The sequence below is a fragment of the Diadema antillarum genome, unplaced genomic scaffold (assembly GCF_040938485.1).
Source record: "Diadema antillarum isolate AM-2024a unplaced genomic scaffold, OU_Dant_1.0 scf00000141, whole genome shotgun sequence".
Taxonomy (NCBI): domain Eukaryota; kingdom Metazoa; phylum Echinodermata; class Echinoidea; order Diadematoida; family Diadematidae; genus Diadema; species Diadema antillarum.
The window spans coordinates 798,566-820,653 of record NW_027271030.1 but is presented as its reverse complement, the minus strand read 5'-3'; the positions used below and the strand labels follow the sequence as shown (position 1 = coordinate 820,653).

The window sequence follows — 22,088 nt, the reverse complement described above, 5'->3', positions numbered from 1 at the left end:
TAGTAGCCATGATAAAAAAATCATGGGCATATGTACGATCTGTTGATCTAGTTCCATTGGTTTCATAACGCCATTAGATTCCTAGGATGAGTTTGGTCCTGAAACGGACCTCTTCATGATGAAGATTAGGGTTCAATTTCATAAAAGATGTTAGGATAGCAACCCTTGCTGGAATGGAAACTTTCCATAGCAACAGCCAATCAGGAAGCTTGATTCTCGTCGTTACCATGACAATTTCCATTCTAGCAAGAGTTGGCAATCTTATCAACTTTTTATGACATGGGGCCCAAAATACATCCTGATGGAATCGTAAAGTGAGTAGATCGTCTTCAGGACCACATTTGTCCAAGAATAAAATCTAAGGTGTGGACCATAGACCAACAGAGCTGTATGAATCTTTGATATCAAAGTCCTATCAGTGGGCTTTGTTATCCCTGTACTTCAGTGCACACACACATGCACGACGCACATGCACCACACACACACACACACACACACACACATCATATTAACATAAAAACCAATTTTCATCAAATAAACATTTGAATCCCTCTTGGAATTACATGCTCTTTCATATCTCACAAGAGGTTTCTCATCTTACAAAAAAATTTAGAAACCTGAAGTTAGGTCTCAATCAAAACTATGTGATCCCTTTAAAGCTAGTAAGATTAATACATTCTTGATGAGTGTGCTGTTGTTGACAGGAAATTTTCATGTCAGAGATGTTGTGCTGGGGGATATCCATTAATTCGTCCGTCCATCCTTCAGTCTGTCTGTTTGTCAGTCCATCCTGCCCAAATGCTACAGATCTTTTTGATATTACAGGAATGATCTATGATGAATTGTCATGGGTGTCACGGGTAAAGGTGTCTAATTAGATTTTTTGCAAAATCCACTCAGATTTAAAAATGTCTCTGAACTTTTGATGAAATTATTCCTTTTTAAGCATAAATTTTGTTTTCAATGTCAATTGGTGCTGTGTTTTGGTAAAAAGAATAAAAGTAAATGAACAACTATCAGGTAAAATCAAAGATCTGGATCTAAGTTCTCTGTTCTTTGCCTGAAAGTGTTACTGTTTGGACAAAATGAGGAATTTGTGGTCGTTTGTTGGCTAGAACAAAAATTAATGAATATTTGATGAAAGCTCAAAGGTTCAACATGAAATTGTAAGGTGAAAAAATGTAAGTTTTCAGCTGTAACATTAGCTAGTAACATGTGATGGTAATATGATGTACTTTGTAGAAGGGAGGACAAAAATATATACATTGTACACAGTTGTTGAGGTAAAATGAAAGGCCGCAGTCAAAGGTCACTAATACTAGGCCAAGAATATAACTTCCAGCCAAAGCTTTTGTTGAAATGAAAAAGTGAATTAGGACTCTTTCCATTATGCATTATGAGTAAATATGTCAATCCTCAAGATCTTCTCCAAGTGTTCATGTGAGAAAGCAGCCATCCCAGTGGACTTTATGTTGCAGTGGGATTGCTATCTTGTCTGTCATTTTAATGAGGAATGTCATTTTATGCAAGTTCTTTACTTGGGAAATTATGAATTGCTTGTATCATTCTATAACTTTTTCTACATAATTGTGTATTATACATGTAGTCATGTGTTGCATGACAAATGAGCCTGAATATTAAATATCTCAGCCATTGAAAAAATGAAATATGTGTCATTCAGTTGTTGCTCTTTTTGTCTGCCAGTAGTCTCAGATGGCGTAGTGTAAATGATTTTTTTTTTTTCACTAGTGAATCCTTTTTAAGACCGACAATCAGCCTGTGTGTCTGGCCTCTTTGAGCCAAGGGTTGTCTGTTCAGTAAAGATTAGTGCCTGAACAGTCGTCTCAAATCATTCACTCCAGGAGGATCGGCCAATTCTATCTGAATTGGCTTCACAGTGTTCATTATGTGTCTGTGTGTGTGTGTGTGTGTGTGTGTGTGTGTGTGTCTCTCTGTGTGTGTGTCTGTTTGTCTGTTCGTATATTTTTACATGTGAGTAAGCCACTCAGGAAACACATGAGGTTGTAAAATTACGTGTTATAGATTTTGTACCATAAGAGAATCAATATTACAATTCATTTTCAAATCACCCTTTTCAAATGTCAAGGAATATGAATTGAATGAAATGACAATGAAAGTTGCAAGCATGTACATGTACATTTATACACAACATACTCCTAGAAATAAAGGTGTGTAACAGTGTATTAGTCTCGATTTTGTAAACACTCGAAATTTTCACAAAATTTCTAGACCATCCTACATTTTGCTTTATTGAATACAAATTAAGAAAATGGCCAGTCTGAGGGCATTGATAACAGGGAGAGAGAGAGAGAGAGAGGTAGCTATCAAGAAGTAGAGCCGATTGAGAAGGCTGCAGATTTTTGTGCCACATCATGATCGCCTTCGTATGGATGAGGCACATAGATTGATAGATTGATAAATAGATAAATGTATATGTATAATTTATGTATGTATGTATATATATATATATATATATATATATATATATATATATATATATATATATATACTGGCATCAAAAGACTTAACCACAACATGGCGGGCGGTGCAAGAACAGTAAATCTATTGACATCAAATCTTGCACATTAATAGACGTGGCTGGTGTTGGGTAGCACCCCTTTAATCATCGAGCTTTCGGGCGAAAAGCCCTATAGATCCTGAAGAAGGGCTTTTCGCCCGAAAGCTCGATGATTAAAGGGGTGCTACCCAACACCAGCCACGTCTATTAATGTGCAAGATTTGATGTCAATATATATATATATATATATATATATATATATATATATATATAGAGAGAGAGAGAGAGAGAGAGAGAGAGAGAGAGATGCTATTTTTGCCGGAACTAAGACTCTGCACAAGCATGCAATATTTCGACTGAAAACGCCATTATCAATACTATTCCATATACCAACAACACATTTGTATGTTTAGCTCAATAACATGATAAGACTGAGAATTAATCATCTACCGTTTATATAAGATCTTTACGTTCTCCTGGTAACACGTAAACACACACACACATGCACACACTATAAATATGTATCTAATATATTTATGTATGTGTATATCAGATTATATATATATATATATATATATATATATATATATACATATACATATGTATATTGTATATATATACATATACATATATATTTACATATACATACATACATACATGTATATATATATATATGTGTGTGTGTGTGTGTGTTTGTGTGTGAATGTGTATGTGTATTTAGATCAACTTTCTCCAATAAGCAAACTACGTTGTGTTACCAAATTTCTGATACTGTACATCATTGCTTAGGCCATCAGTTGTTTTACATCTACATGAGACAGCCATACACTGTACCAGAAATGGTATAGGTCTTTGGTATATTCAATTATTTAAAGTTCCATGGCATAGGTAGACTTGAAGGCTAGATACCATGTGTTATGCTTTTCAGTCATGATCAGTGGCCGCGGGGTGGGGCTGGGTACTGCGCCCCCCCCCCCCCACGTTATTTTTTAATGGGGGGGGGGGGGGTGGGGTGGCTTGTCAAAAAGAAAAGGAAATAAAAACATCTGAAAAATTCAAAACACTCACGAATTTCCAAAGGTTCCGTCCTCATATTCTTCTTGAGTAAACACGACAAAAAAAAAAAAAAAAAAAAAAGGGGGGGGGAGGGGGCGGGGGAGTACCAGGTCCGACAGCGGACCCCCTCCCCCTCCTGAAAAATATTCCGCGGCCTCTGATGCTTTTTGCCATGAGGAAGTGACATGAAAAATGTCCTGATAGCACAAAGTTGAGGTAAGAAGGAAGTGTGAATGCATAATGCCGTCACTTTCATGCAAAATCGACAATGTATTTTCAGAGCAACGATCAAACCATGAATCATGATTGTCGGCTCAACAGAATTAAAGATCTATAGGATGCCATTATGGCTGCCCCAAAAGGTCAGTATAATTCTGTATGTTTTGAATGTTTTCTCCCAGGAAGCGTTGGAGGCTAGTTTGTTTTGCTCGGCCACCTAGCTTGGTTCTCTCTTATCAACAAGGTTATTAAAGATCCTATATGAAGGGAATAAATGTTCGTAAAATTCGTTTGTAGATGAAATATATGTTGGTAATTGACCAATTATGCAAAAAGTTTGGCTCAAATCCCCGCAAGCATCTAGATATCCGCTATTTGCAAGTCCCAAACATCCCCCTCCCTCCCCCTCGAAAACCAGCCACAGTACGGGACTCCAAAAGTTGTGACGTCACGCCAGGGTAGTTAGAGCCACGGGCCCCGGATGCTCTGTAGAAAAGCATTTGGCATCGGGAAAGAATTTCTGTCAATTTTTTTTCAAAGTCTGAAATCTCTGCTATTTATACTTTTGACACCAACTCTTTACTGTTTGTCTACACTTAATAGTATTATCATGAACTGCTTCTTCTCAAACAATTATTTTGTATTACTATGATCTGCAACAAGCCCAAATTTCACACAATTATCACAATTTTCTCCTCATAGTTTTGGTGCGAAAGTAGATCCGGTCGGCCGTCGGTCGGTATGACGTATCACCTCGCAGCTCGTATCGTATGCATTGTACGTACGTACGTGCGGTTCACATTTGTATCATCGTAACTTTTTCATAGCGGTTCGTTTCGAAATTTCGCGTCGATCAATTTTGAGCTTTCACTCCTTCCGAAAATGGCCGAGAACAGTGAGTTATCAGAGTGATCTTTTTATGGACTTTGAGGAGTACGTTAGTGAAGAGGAATGAAGCGACAAAAGCAGAGAAGGGGACGAGAATATAGACGAGGACGATGGAAGTTGGGAAGATGTAAGCTGGGGAGAGGACGATGGAGAAGTGGGAGAGCAAGGTGCTGTCGACGTCAATCCAGCCGGGGAAGCAGCGGCAGGGCCACGGGTGCCGCAACCCTATGAGCCGCTGCCTTTCGATGGAGATGGAATGGCAAACGACGGGGATGCTCCTCGTCTCGATTTTAGACATATTCATTAAGACATATTTCAAATTTCATGGCGAAATGATGTTTCTATCTTGAGAAATTTAACTTTGAAATCACAGCAATATCACCCCATTTTTTTACGAGCACGCATGAAAATGTGACCCAAATCATGTTTGCAAACAACGCCGAAAAGCTGCATTCGCGTGTGGATCTCCAGCGATCAGATAATGAGCGTACAGCGGTTAGAAAATACGCGTAACAAGCGCAGAAGCCACTCCCCCTATGTGTTGTCATACCCTGTGTGCGCTGCGTGCGTACGTACGTGCTCGGTATTCAGTTTACATTCGATTCACATGTACCGTATTGAGCGCCCTACAACACGTACGAACCCCGCGTATGTATGCAGGCGCAGCTAGCTAGCAGCAGCTAGGCAGCCCCGCCGGTAAAATTCGGGGAGCCGAGCGGACGAGAGAGCATCGCGATTGCAAGCCAGGGCAGCCGGCATGGCGAGCATGGTTACGTTCGCACTTTGGCTAAGCGGACATGATTGTATTCACAACCGACTTCTCGGCTTTATAGTGCCAGTGACTAGAGCATCGCGAGTGCACTTTCGAAATATAAATGCCATATAAATGAACAACGATAAGATCATAACCAATCCACAAGTAAACTAATAATAGTAGACAGAAATTTAGTCTGGTTGTTTTGCAAGACGTACGTGATTTGTGAGCGTGACTGTATCCGATATGTACAGTACAGGGTGCGTGCTATGCTGTGATGCGTGTTGTAGGCCTATAGGAGCTATCGCAAGCGACACCAGCCCTGGTTTCCTGCCTCGATATGCACATCATACACAACACATACACACACACACGTAGTGACACACACACACAGAGGTAGCTCTTTGCTGGCAGCATCTGGCGTCCGCACCGTACCGCGCGCTGGCACGTACAGAGTCGCATCACTCGCGGATTAATCTTTTACGCGGGACGTTATTTTTCCAACCAAAATAAAACTAAAAAAGTCCTCTCAAAATTCTAAATTTTCTGAATATTATGTGATGTATCAAAAAATCGTTCACTAGAACATTTTTTTCTAATAATTCTTAAACAAATTAGAACATAAAATCCATCATAAGAGAGCGATATGACGCAATTTTAAAGCTTTGACAGCACTGCATTTGCGTGGACATAAGAGGGAATACCCTTACGTGACATCATAATCTAGGGGTCTTGACTCAACGGGGAATAAGGCTTCGATATTTTGACGAAATTTGAACGCATATTCCTCAAAAACCAACCTTTTTAGGGGTTTGAAAGATGTGAGATAGGAAAGTATGGTTAATAAGCCTTTCAAAAACACAAACAGTCCAGTTTTTGGCGATCGGCTTCTTATGTGAACTTTAATGTTTGTATGCTGTCAATGAAGGACTCATTAGGTATGGACATCCATGTGCACACGCATCCCCAAAATGTCGGTTACCAAGACGACCACGTGACGTGCTTACTGCTCTCCCCCCCTTTCTCTTTCCTTCTCTCACAAACTCTGCATCTCTCATCCTTTTTCTCGCATCCACTGCCGCTCTCCATGGTCTTTCGACAAATAAAAGGTTAGCCCACCTACCGTTTACTCCACTTCGCTCTATGTGCGTCATTCAGCACAGCGCGCGCATCTTCTCCGTAAGGCAAAGCTGCAGCAAACTGTGCATACACACAACACACACACAGCGAGTGTAATTATCCGTGCATGTACGCACGAACTACCTGCACAGCGGGCATTGTCAAATTGGATGCTGATAACACATTACTTTAGGGAGAAAGCTAAAATCGCATCACCCATCTCTAAATATGGCGGCGCATCAGCATATTTTACTTCTTCTAGCCCTTTTCTTGGTCTGCATGGGCCAGGTTTTGGCCAACGACAGGAGAGAAGAATGGATCGCAGCGTTGTCGAAATTACCCGGGCTGGAAAACAGATTCGATCTCGGCGACGATGTGGTAGAAGAGGATGATGACGGAGGAGATGTGATGGGGGAAGTGCCGTCGGAGTTCTTTAGCTATGGATCGTCATATAACCTGCAGGAGCCTTACTCTGTTTATGGACAGTCTGTGGAGGGGGAGGCAGCAGCGGTCCATCCCGACAATGGAACAGCCGAATTAAGGATGCCAAATGTGCATCCAACGAAGGTGTGTATTGCACTTGTTAATACTCTCCTCTTTAAAGTTCGAATAAGATGGTGATTTACAAGATGACGTTTTCATTGAGATTCCTCACCTCTAGCGGATTTCTGATGGGTATGGTCATGCTATTGTATTGGTGGTTGTAGAACAAACCTGTTCAGCGTGTCCAGATCATGATTTTAATTAGAGTGAAAGAAGAACATCGCGGGGCGAGTGGAGGAACATTAATCGTGTCACTAGTGTAACAAGGCCAGTAGCCAATCCTGCTATGTTACTATAAGTGTGTGAGATTTGTTGACCGGCCACCCCCCCCCCCCCCCCTTATAGGTAGGGCAGTATAATATCATGTACAGTAAGTTAACTCACTACATTATACAAGACGTATTTAACACACATGCCAGAGTACGCATATGCATGTCTCCGAGGAACCTGCGTGACTATTATTTTTTTTAGACATCAAGAGAGTAATAATTTATGAATAACTTTAATTTATGTTTGAAGACATTTGAAAAGATTTAGTGTGGGTTGTTTCAAGGGGCAAATCATTCTACTGTTCGCAGTCTTGTAAAAATAATTGTATTTTTAGCGAAAACTGTTCGAGTACGTGGAAGGTGATACTCGTAATATAAATCACTCTGCCGAGTAAGATATATGAGCCAAATGGATTCTTTTGAGCATGTATTGTGTTGATAAGTTTCTGGTAATTCATTCGCATGCAAAACCGCTGCAAAAGGTGTACATGAAATTCGAACATTAAAAGCATCGTAATGAGAAATACGTGCATAAACAGCATGCGCGAATATATGTTTCCTGCTAAATGTATATGTTAGAGTGGTAAAGAAAAGAAAAGCCTCGCTTCATGAAACATGTTTAGAGTGACAATGGGGAGGGAAGATTCCGCTCTATACAACAATGGATGTCTGAAGGTGGAGGTGGGCTGGGGTGTATTGTAGAGCACCAACCGTAAGTGCTGATTGGCATGCTGTCTTTTGAAGAGAAACAATGTTTTGTTTGACGCAAAAATGACAGCAGAATGATAACTAATTATCAACCGCTCATGTGGAATCAAGCAGAAGCTTTTCGAAATATTTTAAGAGGTATCTTGTTGGGTTACGAACCGTTGAATACTGTCAATCCAATGTAAAAAAAAAAAATGAAGGTCAGCTAGAATACAGCCTCACATTTTCCGACATCACACCAACTGTGATCAACACATTCCGTATTTACTTGTGGTATATGAGAGGGGAAAATAGGAAACAACATTGCATGAGTGATACATTTCTATACTAAGACAACAGACGTGAACTGATTCTATGTATACATAAACATGTATTCCGATTTTTTCCATTTTCCTATATCATTACACACAATGCAGTTTTATGCAGTGCAAATGTGGGAAATGATAAAAAAAAAACAACTGCCGTAAACTGTCAATCTTTTACAGTATATTGTGGTTGAAGAAGGTTCGGAAATTAACTGGATTTAAAAAAAAAAACAGTTTCGTTGGATTTACCTGCTTTCTAGTTTGCCACGGCTTTGATTTGCAATAGACTAATTTCATTACTTTCAAATATCTAAATTATTGGTTACAAGAGACTACTGTATATCTATATCTATTTACATTTTATTGTACACTAATACACAGTCGCAAGAGTACATCCCACAGGATTGGCTTCTTAGTACACTCATATAAAAGACATGAAAAAACACAAGCCAGACGCTATCTCTAAAATCAAAAGAAATAGGAAACGGGAAAGTTGGTCTTAGTGAATTGTATTTCCCAATAGGAATGGTGAAATCATAAAGGAATCTGAAGTGTTATCGCAGAATTCCTATTTTGGTCTGCTTTGTAACTGCCAGAACTTGCCCATCTTTTGCTCTATGGATCATAATGTTTTCATCGCTTCATTAGTTTGTTCAGATATCAGGCTTATCATAGCGAACTTTTTTTCTTGCCCTGTGATCTTGTGTGAAAATACAGGAAGATTCAGAATATTGTATCAAGTTCTGAACAACTTGCCCCTTCGACCCTCTTTGTTAATAAATAATTCACATTTTGAAGTATAACAGTCAGTCCCAGTGATACTGGTACACTTTCCCTTACAAAACTTGTAAAGAAGGAGCTGGATCAGGTTCGTTGAGCTTTATTTCAAAGCTTTATATATACTTCATCGTTATTTTTCGATCGCTACATCTTAAACATCCGTGATGACTGATACTTGTATCCTAGAAGTACGCCCCCGCTCGGCGAGGTCTATAAGTATACGATTCTCATTAAGGGTAACATCTCGGCTTCATTACAGTTATCCATCTTCTCTCACAAAACGGGTCTCTCCAACACTAAAGCCACGAACTTCATAATTGTTATCGTGAGGAGCTGACAGCAATTAACACGACATCTATAGCTTGCCTCCCTTCCTAAAACACTTCGCGCCTGATCGACGGTGTTTGCCAATATGAATAGCATTATTATGACCGGATCCATCCGCAGTCTCTTTTCCCTCCTATGTATATATTCTCATTTGTTATACGGGTTGATGTGCAAAGCTATTAATGCTTGGCATTGTTTACACAGCTGAGAATTTTTTTTTTTTGTTATCTGGTATCAATTTATTTTACGAATGTGCATAAATTATGGTGAATAACTGCCAAAACGGGCCTAACGTAAACAAAAAGGTCAGATGAGAAGTCTGAGAGATAAAATCTATATAAGATGGATTGATAGGTAAAACTGATAAAAACATATGCAAAAACGGGATAAATTGGTAGAAACGTGTAGATATAGATAGACATGTGGATAGCTAGAGATAGATGGATATATATAGATAGATATATGAATAGATTGATAGATAAATAGATAGATACTAGTAGATAGATAGATAGATAGATAGATAGATACATGAAAGAATAGACAGAAGGGTGAGTGGATAATTATGAATGCGTATATAGCTGATAAATAGAGACTGAAGAGTCAATATAACCAATGATAACTATGATTGATTCTTATTCTTACTAAGTATACACTAGATTGTGAAATTGTGAAATTTTTCATTATATTATGAAGATTGCCTGCATTTGTGTTTGACTCATGCAAAATGTTCTTTGCTCAGGCACCATGAATTTTATCACTTCAAAATATAACGTCAATACAATAGAGAGAGCAACGAGATATCCATCTATTTATCCATCTAATCACTTATCTTTCTATCTTTATCTATACTGAGTATCTAATATATCATCTATCTTCCATCTCTCTCTCTCTGTCTATATATCCCTACATCTATTTTGTTGCAACTGATTGACAAATTGCCCTACATCAACGTAAATAAGCACTGAATTGATTAGTGTTTAATAGTAGTAGCCATGATTACAAAAAAAAAAAAAAAAATCATGGGCGTACATACTCGAGCAGGATTCGAACCTACGACATCCTAATCACCGGACAGGCGTCATCTCCACTATAGACCACCGAGCTTTCGCCCGTACATACTAGAGTATGTACGCCCATGATTTTTTTATCATGGCTACTACTAAAACACTAATCAAGTCTGTGCTTATTTACGTCGATGTATATAGGGCAATTTGTCAATCAGTTGCAATGAAAACATCTCGACGGAAGAATTTCATGAATTTGAATCTATTTTGTTTTTCTCCCTGTATTATGAATAAACTGAGGAGAGAGAAAGAAATATCATGAAAATGACAAAAGAAATGGATATCAATTTGTTTATGTGGAGATACATCAAAACAATTTCTGAATTGATATAAAATCCGGGAGTCTAAGTAAGCAGCGTTCGACTGGTATTCTTTAATTACATGACTTGGCATCTTTGGTGTAGAGATACATCATAGTCCTGCAGTAGTAGATATAAGAGATCTGCAGCTGTCACGCCCGTCTTGACTTAAAAAACCCCAAAACAAAACAAAGTCCGATTTCTTGGAATTAATGCGAATTATATAGAAACGGAAAATGGGCATGAAAAGGGAATTTTTGTTTAAAGAAATATGAGAGTTTTGCTCTCTAGATTAAAATGTGGTGAAGTGGTGCATATGGACGTCAAATTTCATCTGACTTCAGTCCGACCATGCGTACGGCGGGGAATCTTATATCGGCAGGTGACCGGAATTAATCGAAAAAAAAACCAACAACAACAAACGCCCGTTTATGTAGACACATCGCTGGACTTATGTAGTTACTCCTTGCTGTACTTTGCAATGTAAATGTTTGAAGACACGGGATATTCAATTTAATAATTAACTTCAACATTTTGCTGGTCCCAAAAGATAATTATCTGTTAAAATAATCATACAACCATGATAACAGTCCTGAACATTTCAAATGCCTTGAGAGTAATTACGTAGAGTACTCGAGTATTATGAGAAATCGTAGTATCTTAATTCAATTTTTTTCCTCCGGGATCAGGAGCTTGCGCTACAGAAACCAAATATTCACTGTTTGTTGAGCTCCCATGACCATTGTATTGGATAATGTCTCTAAAGTTAAATGTAACATAATCCTTGCAAGAAGTCATTACAAATATATTGTATGAGTTTCTCCTTTTCTGTATATACAAAGAGTCGTAGGTGTTAAGATCTCACTTTGATGATGATGATAGGTAATACCAACAATCGTGTGATCTTTGTAACGATACAATTATTGAAACAAAATATCAATAAAAACACAAAGGTGATAAATGGTTGCATAAAATGCTTTGGTTTCTTCCGCAATGGAGAAACATATCAAAGCGGTATAGAATGAAGACCAACGGATATAGTGAAAAATAAATGCCACTAATGTAAAGAAAATGCAAAGATGTGAATAAGTATTAAAGCTTTACATTACATGGGGGGGGGGGGGAGTGTGTAAGGTCATGATGCAGGCAACAGTCAGGGAGAGCTTAGAGAATGTGGGGGAATTATCGGCAATGGATGTTACAATATTAGATGATTGTTGTTGGATAATACATGTACATCAATAAGGTGTAGTTCCACCAATACACTTAAAATCGTGTGAAACGTCTGTTGATCAGCTTCAAATCAATAAATCCATTACACAGAAACATGATGAGATATTCCTACAACGTCTTAATATAATGACCTGGGCCCCGTTGCATAAAACTCCAACCTAATAGAGGCCGAGTTGTGCCATTAATAGACTATGATCGGGTAATACAGTCAGTGTGCCTAGTGGTATCGACGGATCATCAAAATCAATTATTCAAAGAGAGGGAAGGTAGTCTGCGTGAGATGGGGGCTTTGAATCCATTACTAATACTCATCAGATATTAACAACACATTGATGGGGGTAATAAACTTTTCATTAATGCCCGCATCCATTTCGCCAATCAAAGCTGCTGCTAAACCTATACATCAAAGACTGGTGTTACTGAAATGCAACTAAGAGTATTCCATTCTTACTGCGCAGATGCCTGTAAAATTGCAGCACTAGCACTAAATAGCTTCATTCAAAACACACAGTATTATCAAATGATTGCTTTTTTGCAGATTGATAAAAAATTTGTATTTTGTTGATTAGTCGTATGGTGATCATTGCATCATAAAGGACTACTGTACATCATTAGAAAATCGTATTCAATTTCTAATGGATATTATAAATAGGAGCAAGCGGTAAAGAAATGCTTTGAAGAATACAATACGCAATGACTATAGATAATGACACGTTATGATTGAAATGTGCGGTGTATAGACTATCATAGTGAAAAAGAGGACTTTGTTAATGTGAAAAGGAGTGTCAAAATATCATTTGTGGCATGTACCTCAGTCCGGTAAAAACCTCAGGATCATTATTCTAAAATCATAAAGTTTATAATGTAGCAAGGTTAAGGAGGTAATAACATTAGCAATAAGGTATACTCGGAATGAATCATTGTGATTTGCTAATTATAATCTGAATAACGACCTCCATGTATGCTTTTTCTGCTAATCTAATCGTGGTAAAAAGTAATTTGTATGCATGTTTTTGATGAATATTCAAATTTATTAATGATCTAACAATACATGTTGATAGGTGGCTACACGTGGTGACGACGGTCATCAAAACTGTGGAAGTGCAAATATATTGATATGAGTACGTAACAAGCAAATGGATATACTGGACCTGTTAATCTTGAATGTATTAAATGTAAGTTCAACCGAGTGATTATACTTATGTGTCTATATAATTATGTTACATTTTCTTTCTTTCTCAGCCAAATGAATACTTCTGTCATTCAGAACGTATGCCTGCTGATCAGGGTGTTTATATCGGTAAGTTTTTGATTAAATTAACATCATTATATCACTATTCGTAACAAGGAACATAATAATCTTCCCGAGAAACATGTCAACGCACTTTATCATCATCTTTTAAAAAAAAAATCCTTAAAAATTGCGCATGATATTATACATCAATCCAATTGGAATGTTTGTCGACTAGTGACCAAGGGTATAATGAAATTAGGTTGCCTTCGAAAGGATAGCCTGTAGCACATTTTGACTTATCCGAGCATACTTATTTCATTTGTGTGATTGATCAAGCACAGCCTTCAGCAAACTAGTTTTTTTCGTCTCTTCTTCTTACTCCTCCTCCTTTTACCTCATTCTCAATCCTCCTTCTTGCTTTCTTTTATGTTCTTTCATCTTTCGTATTTTTCTGTCATTTTCATTTCGTAGCTTGTTGTTACAGCCCCCTATCCCGATATTGTCAACCAGTTGGTTTTTCACCCGTCACTACGGAGGGTACAGCTCATCACATACTAATCTATGGATGCAAGGCGCCTGGCAGCTATGCTGAAAAGTCATGGTGAGTGTCAAAAAGGACATCATATATATGTATATATATATATATATATATATATATATATATATATATTACATACATATACATACATAGGCGTACATACAAACAAACATACACGCACTCTCAGACCTATACATGCCTACGCAAATATTACACAGGCATATACTCATACAGTATACAACATAACGAAAATATCGATTCGTGGTGGACTGAAAAGTGTGCTCTCATCTCTATTATGTTTTCATTAACATGCTGGTTGAAGGTCACATCTCTTACGATGAGATTGGTTAGATGAAGTTCATTTTACTGCCACTGTGAACTGGATGAAGCTCTTTATGCAGATTTCTTTTGTCATAAATCATTAAGCTCATTAATGATTGGCAAATTCCGTATTATCTGTATGCCTTGTGTATACCAATACTGTTGTAAACAGATTTTATGACATAGGCGTACTATCGTAACTACAATTATTGAACAACAATACGTTCATTAATGCCAGCACAAGCATGCTTTATTTGTTGTTGTGGTGGACTGTTTTATTTTAAGTATAATAAGTTAATTTGTAATCCATCAGATTGACTAACAGTGCGATGACGAAAAATTGCCCAGTTATGTCATTTCTAATGAGCCTTTGATTGATTCTCAGAATGCCTCATCCCAGAGCACGATTGCGCGTTAGAAGGTCAAAGGTGACGTTTCAATATACCTTCCTTTTCCCGCCTTGTTGTCCCTCATCAGGAACTGTGGCGAAATGGACATGGCAGAGGATGAGTTACAAGAAGACACAGCTCCTCCATGTGAGACTGAGTCAAAGATTCTCTATGCCTGGGCCATGGATGCACCTCCTCTTCAACTTCCCAAAGGTGTGTTTTATAACAGTAATTATGATGTAGTCGGTTTTTTTTTCTATTTCTTCTCTAAATTTGCATGAAGTCTTCTCATTCATATTATCATTATTTTTTGGTCAGCTAGTACTATCTGAAAAGTGATAGCTGCAGTCACCAAGCATAGTCCTGTAGCTCATGGCATTGATATCGATAGATTGATTATAGTTTATTTTGCTTTCATTACGAAACTATACGTTCGTAAATTTGGGCCTTAAGTCAGAAACATGTTGTATGGCGTAATTTGCGCAGATGAACAATTATCTTCAACTCTACCATTATATTAACTGGAACAAATAACAGTTTCTACAACAATATTGTAAATCTCTTGGAAAAGTTGAAGGTAATACTATTTTCTTTAAAGATAGTAATCATCTGAAATAATTTCCATAGACTTAATAGCAATAGAAATAGACGACGATGTTTATCATTTCTCTGATGATGGTCATCATTGATCTTAACATTCTGATTTAATCTGCTTATTCCTAGGTGATGGAAAACCTGAATAGGTCTGTTTTATTTTGTGAGACAGAGTTTATACCCCTTAATGCCTGTGTATCAATCAAACTTATCTTTATTAGCCGTGGGCTTTGAAGTTGGAGCAGACACTGGCATTAATTACCTGGTACTGCAGGTTCACTACGCAAAGGTCGACAAGTTTAAAGGTAAAATATACATTTTATAACTTCTTAATTCAGACTGTCCTACAGTTCGCTTCTTGTATAATCTGTGGAAAAGAATGGATCATTACCTAAAAGGAATGAGAAAAAAAAAAGGAGCATGACTGAATGATGAAATGAACCGCACGATGAAGCAGTAATAAGATGCAAGAAGTTTGCGATATTCAATATTGTAATGGTTGTTCGTGGGTGGTTCATTCCATTCAAGCGCAAGAATACTGTATACAATTCATGTAATAACTTGCGTAATGTTGGGCGACACACTGACAAGGAAAAACACTGTTTATGAAACTAGATCATCTGGCCTCAGGATGGATTCATTACATTTTTCTGATCACTTTCAGAGGAAGATACAACGGACGCTTTTGGGCATCTAAGCAATTTCGACGCAAAGTTTGCGATCTACTCTCGTTAAGAATATGTATCATTAATGTCATAAACATAATCAGCCTGAGAAACAATAGTTCGAAAAGACTGTTTGCCCTCATATTCATTCTTTGTGGAGAGTAAGTTTGACCGACAATGCAGGTAGTGGTTTACATCTCCGTTGTTATACATGCATTTTGATAAAAACTTTTGAGTTATAAGTGTGACACGCACTTTCATAATGTCGAATAGCCGGGAGTATAAATGGGGAAAATTAAATTAATTCTCCCTCGAGATTGTTATTAACGTGTCCTCCACTATATCATGTTAGCCTTCATCAAGACTAATATAAGTTTCGTTCTGTTACAGTGTTTATACTCGTAATCCCCCTGTACTCATCAATTCGCGTAACTCTCCCCTGTCTCTTGCACCTTAATATTCTATATGCCCTTAATTTCTCTCTCATTTTCAAGGAGTCGGTCAATTTCACTCACGCTATATAGCTTTTTACATTGTTGTCCCCGCCGAACGAGTTCGAGCAGGGGACTATGAAACGGGCTCCGTACGTGTGTGTGTCCGTGTGTCCGTGTGTCCGTGTGTCCGTCTGTCCGTCCGTGCGTCCGTGTGTGATCAAAATGTTCAAAATGCTACTCCTTCGCCATTTCTGACCCGATTTTGATTCTGTTTGCTTGATATGATAGCACTACATGGGAGCTTTGAAACTGCTATACAGAATTTTAGTTGTGACCTTTGACCTTGACCTTTGACCTATATTGTACATTTTGCTTCAAAATGCTACTCCTTCGCCATTTCTAACCCGATTTTGATTCCGTTTGCTTTATATGATGGCACTAGGTGAGGGCTTCAAAACTTCTACACAGAATTTTGACCTTTGACTTCTTTGACCTTTGACCTTGATTTTTGACCTATATTGTACATTGCCTACAAAATGCTACTCCTTCGCCATTTCTAACCCGATTTCGATTCCGTTTGCTTTATGTGATGGCACTAGGTGAGGGCTTCAAAACTTCTACACAGAATTTTGACCTTTGACTTCTTTGACCTTTGACCTTGATTTTTTACCTATATTGCACATTTTGCTGCAAAATGCTACTCCTTCGCCATTTGTAACCCGATTTCAATTCCGTTTGCTTTAAGTGATGGCACTAGGTGAGGGCTTCAAAACTACTACACAGAATTTTGACCTTTGACTTCTTTGACCTCTGACCTCGATTTTTACCTGTATTGTACATTTTGCTACCAAATGCTACTCCTTCGCCATTTCTAACCCGATTTCGATTCAGTTTGCTTTATGTGATGGCACTAGGTGAGGGCTTCAAAACTTCTACATAGAATTTTGACCTTTGACTTCTTTGACCTTTGACCTTGATTTTTGACCTATATTGTACATTGGCTACAAAATGCTACTCCTTCGCCATTTCTAACCCGATTTCGATTCCGTTTGCTTTATGTGATGGCACTAGGTGAGGGCTTCAAAACTTCTACACAGAATTTTGACCTTTGACTTCTTTGACCTTTGACCTTGATTTTTGACCTATATTGTACATTGGCTACAAAATGCTACTCCTTCGCCATTTCTGACCCGATTTCGATTCCGTTTGCTTTATGTGATGGCACTAGGTGAGGGCTTCAAAACTTCTACACAGAATTTTGACCTTTGACTTCTTTGACCTTTGACCTTGATTTTTTACCTATATTGTACATTGGCTACAAAATGCTACTCCTTCGCCATTTCTAACCCGATTTCGATTCCGTTTGCTTTATGTGATGGCACTAGGTGAGGGCTTCAAAACTTCTACATAGAATTTTGACCTTTGACTTCTTTGACCTTTGACCTTGATCTTTTTACCTATATTGTACATTTTGCTACTAAATGCTACTTCCGGCGGGGACATTACGCACCGCGTAATTTCTACTTTTCCTTGTTTGGTGTTGTTTCTTGCATGTTGTTTTCTCCTTTTCACTTTTTGTTTTCCTCCGTAGGAAAATATTTCTTTTATATGTCTCACGTACTCATCATTAACACAATAGTTATCATGATTGTATTTATCATAATCATCGTTACTTCTAATTACTATTGTCATTATTATCAGCAGTAACAGATTGTCAAGTTATCATCATCAGCCAAAGTATAGGGAGTGTTAAGTTATGGCCTAATACCAGGATTTTTTTTTTAAATGTTTAGTATAAATGCTGTTGTTTTGCTTCATGATATAAGTGTCGTTTTCCTTGTTTTTTTTTTTTATTTAATGAAATGTCTACCAGAGCTCGCAAAAAAAGTCCTCTGTGTATAATTGTAATATTCACTGCGCTAATCTAAGATGTAGCGCAAGAAATTACCAATGCGGGGAAAAAGGTCGTAAATTTTGTACGTAGATTCCATTCTCTTTCCTAGGCACGTACTTTTACCCAGCAGGGTGTATTCATTAGAACAACATCGTGTAATAAAACTAGCAGCATTACAATGATGCAACCATAACACCGTACACAAAACTAAAAGTTTATCAAAGTAGCCATCATTATTCATCGAACATTCATCAAACATCACTTTTTCAGTCGCGCGAGAATGTAGTGAAAAATAGTCGAGTTATGCAGCGCATAATCAGGCTGTACTTTGACTAATGATTGTGACTATCTCGGTTGCAGACGGGTCTACAGACAATTCTGGCGTTGCCCTAACCTGGACCACAGAACCGTGAGTACTTGACAGAAAATCTATGATGGATGCATTTACCAAGAGTAGTGGATACCTTTTTAACAGTTCCTCTACCACATGTCCCAATCATCATCATTTAACCAGCATTGCTCAATATACAAATAGGTAGTCGTTGGTATATAAATGATGCTCAGATGTTAATTGTTTTAACTGATAGATTATTCGGGGTGGGGAGGGAGGGGACGTTAAGTTTGATTTAAAGTCAATACATTGGTGATACACGTATTGTATTTTCTTCTTGTGCTGATTTCAAAGATACTTATATCCTGGGCTCACTATAATCATCTCATTCTACGTTGATTCGCAGTTGTTTAACACCCGACTAAGGAAATAGAAAAATCAACGGTGTCATTATTTTCTTTTCACTGCAGGCAGCCGCTGAGGGCAGGTGTCTATTTCATGGGATCCGACGGTGAGATTCCTGGCAAATCCAAAGGTAAGTCGACTCTTGTGTCACGTTGTTACTTTATAGAGAAACCCAGTTGATCAAGTAAGGCTTATGAAGATTCATTTGTATATACAGAATTGCTATCAAATCTTCAACATGTATATTTCTCATTACTCCAACGCAAAATAGACGCTGCCGCAGGTTGAAGACCGCCCGGTATAGGGCCTACAGTGTGTCAGAACATAATTTCGTTTGTTCGTTTGTTTGAGTGTTTTCTCTATTGATTTCGATGTTGTTGTTTTTTTTATCAAAGCAATAATGCGGGAAATTGGCAAATTCATGACAAAAATGTATGGTAAGAATGAAATGACAAGATAGAAGTGAAATGCTTATCACCTGCAGTGGGTGTATCTATGTCTTCCACACTTGCGACTGTACTGCAGCTCACGAGGCGTGATTATGCTTCGTCTGTTGTGTCGTCTAAAACTAGTTTAATTTTGATCATAAATGACAACAGCTTTTTTTCCATAGCTGATGTAAAGTTATATATTTTTTTTTCTCCAGATATTCATCTAGAAGCAGCATGTACATACGAAGGACCCCAGGTGATGCATCCATTCGCCTACAGAGTTCACACACACAAATTGGGTAAGAAATCGACATTTATCCATTAAATTCATTTAACAGATTCAAAACCGTTGTTTCACATCGACAAGCAAAGAACACTCACACACACACACACACCCACACACACACACACACACACACACACAAAGGGGCAAATAACAAATCAGTATCATCAAAATCATGGCAAATTAATCTCTTAGAAAGAACAAAACGTATCTATATATTCAGTCAGATATAAAAGATAGAATAGCTAAGGCATCATTTTTGGCGCATTTACTTGCTGAGAATTCCCATTTATGGAGTTCACTGAAACCATGAAAATGCTCAAACACTAAAAACAGAACCCTAATTTTATTTAAGTTAATTTACCCATTAAAGTTTTTATAAAATATGAGTGAGATACCAACAATCATGAATAAATCAATCATGAAAGGAAATTACGTTCATTAAGTAAATCAAATCCATAGGTCTGGGAACATACATTTTTCATTCCTCTTTCCATTTATATTAAACTAATAACCCTCATATTTTTTCAATTATAAATGACATATTACGGTGACATCTCTGCGTAAATTTCATTAAAAAGAAACAATATAAGGATATAATAAACTACAGTATTTTCAATAAGATTTTTACATGTTTAGTTTCATTGTCCGAAGTAGCTGCAGAAATGTTCTGTCTCATTTTCAAACTTATACGTTAATGGTATGTAAAAGTAAATTGTGTTATGAAAATATTGCTATCAAATACATTACTATTGTTATCTTGACTGCAATTGTATATGACAGTGCATGATGCGATTATGAACTATGCATGAACGGGATACAATTTGGCGTCCATCCATGCTAAAATGGTGTTTCGTTGTGATAAAGACTCTTCCAAAAATCTGATAAATACGTTGAAAACAAGCGAGAAATAACAGCCCTGAAGACTCCCACTCGATACAAGTACATACGTATAAACACACCTTCTCAAACCTACCATAATAAGAAATCGGGACATTATTCGTCAGAGGAAAGTCCTTGAAATTTGATCGTTTATAATATATTATGGACTCTCATATAGGTCAGACAAGAAGCAATTATACGCTTCACTTATATATATTTAGCTACATCATTGAGCTGCAGAGAAGAGATTAAGGGCACGCAGCTATTAAAAACAGATCAAATTGATCCATTTCCATTTCACATTAAAAAAGAGTCATCCACTATTATAGAATATGTTTGACTACAACTCCATGACTGTGTCGTGAAAATCCGACACATAAACAGTCAAATTTATGTTTAAATGTAAACTTAGATATAATGTCACTTCGTTTCCTTTTCTGCTTCCTATACCGGTACCTTTAGGTGAGGTTGTGTCCGGCTATCGAGTCCGCGATGGAACGTGGACGGAGATCGGAAAGAGGAGTCCCCAACTGCCGCAGGTTGGTTGACCGATTTATTGTAATGTAAAAAAGGAAGTAAGTCATCCTTAAAGATCTCCCCTCCCGGTCACTGTCATGGGGAAAAAAAGCTTCAAAGGCGATTGTCATGCTCCGATCACCATGGCATCATACAATCGGTGATCGCGGAAGTTTCTGAAAGCACTGATTTGCGGAATAGAAAAGCTCAAACAGATGAATAGAAAGTTTTTTTTTCTTCTTCTTCTACTTCTTGCCTCATGTCAAATTTGGAATAGTTAATAGCTAATGAATCGACATGAAATCTGTTTCCTTACAAATTCCACAGATGGAGCCCATTATAGTCCAGTCAAATCTATACAAAATGCATCTTAAATATTCCCTATCTTCATAGTTATTATATGATATATACTTTAAAATTTTCTCACCTTCATTGTCATTTTATATCACTGCTTACAATCATGCCGCTGGCATATCTGGCATACCTTTCTTTAATGCTTTTCTTGAATATATTTTGATCAAAAGCAAGAAATTAAACAGTGGGATGAAGATTATGGGGCATGATCAGCAGTTGTGATCTTTCAAATTTCATTTGTACAGAGGGAGACAAATTGAAGAAAACTCATATCCCATTAATTTTGATTATTTGTAATTTTTGCAGATGTTTACCCCGATCGACAAGGATATCTCAATTTTGCCTGGAGACGACTTGGTGAGTTTAACAGAGTAATGTATTTTAGAGTAAATATCAGACTTGATTAACATCCAGTCTTAGGGGACTGGATAGGCCACTAGGCCCTTCTGCACTTACCTTCATAGTTTTTACCCTGGAGTTTTGACTGTTGAGTGATATTATGTTATTTGCGATGGAATTGTCATTAGTCCGAAAATCTTCTGTGATTCCAGTTGATTAAAAAATCAACTTCATTCCTGGTTCATCATTTATGTTGTAAATTTCATGCCCAAAGTACTTTGTATCCAGACCAAAAAAAAAAAAAAAAATTCACTATATGTATATATATATATATATATTTATATATATATATATATATATATATATATATATATA

At 37.4% G+C, this 22,088-nt stretch overlaps 1 protein-coding gene across 1 annotated transcript; it reads left to right on the top strand.

Annotated features, from left to right (window-relative positions):
• The first annotated feature begins 6,854 nt into the window (after positions 1 to 6,854).
• On the top strand, positions 6,855 to 21,749 carry LOC139721254 (peptidylglycine alpha-hydroxylating monooxygenase-like). Its single transcript, XM_071632576.1, has 10 exons — positions 6,855 to 7,142; positions 13,346 to 13,403; positions 13,848 to 13,938; positions 14,674 to 14,798; positions 15,401 to 15,484; positions 18,533 to 18,581; positions 18,974 to 19,038; positions 19,555 to 19,638; positions 20,967 to 21,043; positions 21,681 to 21,749. The coding sequence occupies exons 1-10, from the start codon at positions 6,855 to 6,857 to the stop codon at positions 21,747 to 21,749; spliced, it is 990 nt and encodes a 329-aa protein (XP_071488677.1).
• The last annotated feature ends 339 nt before the right edge of the window (positions 21,750 to 22,088 follow it).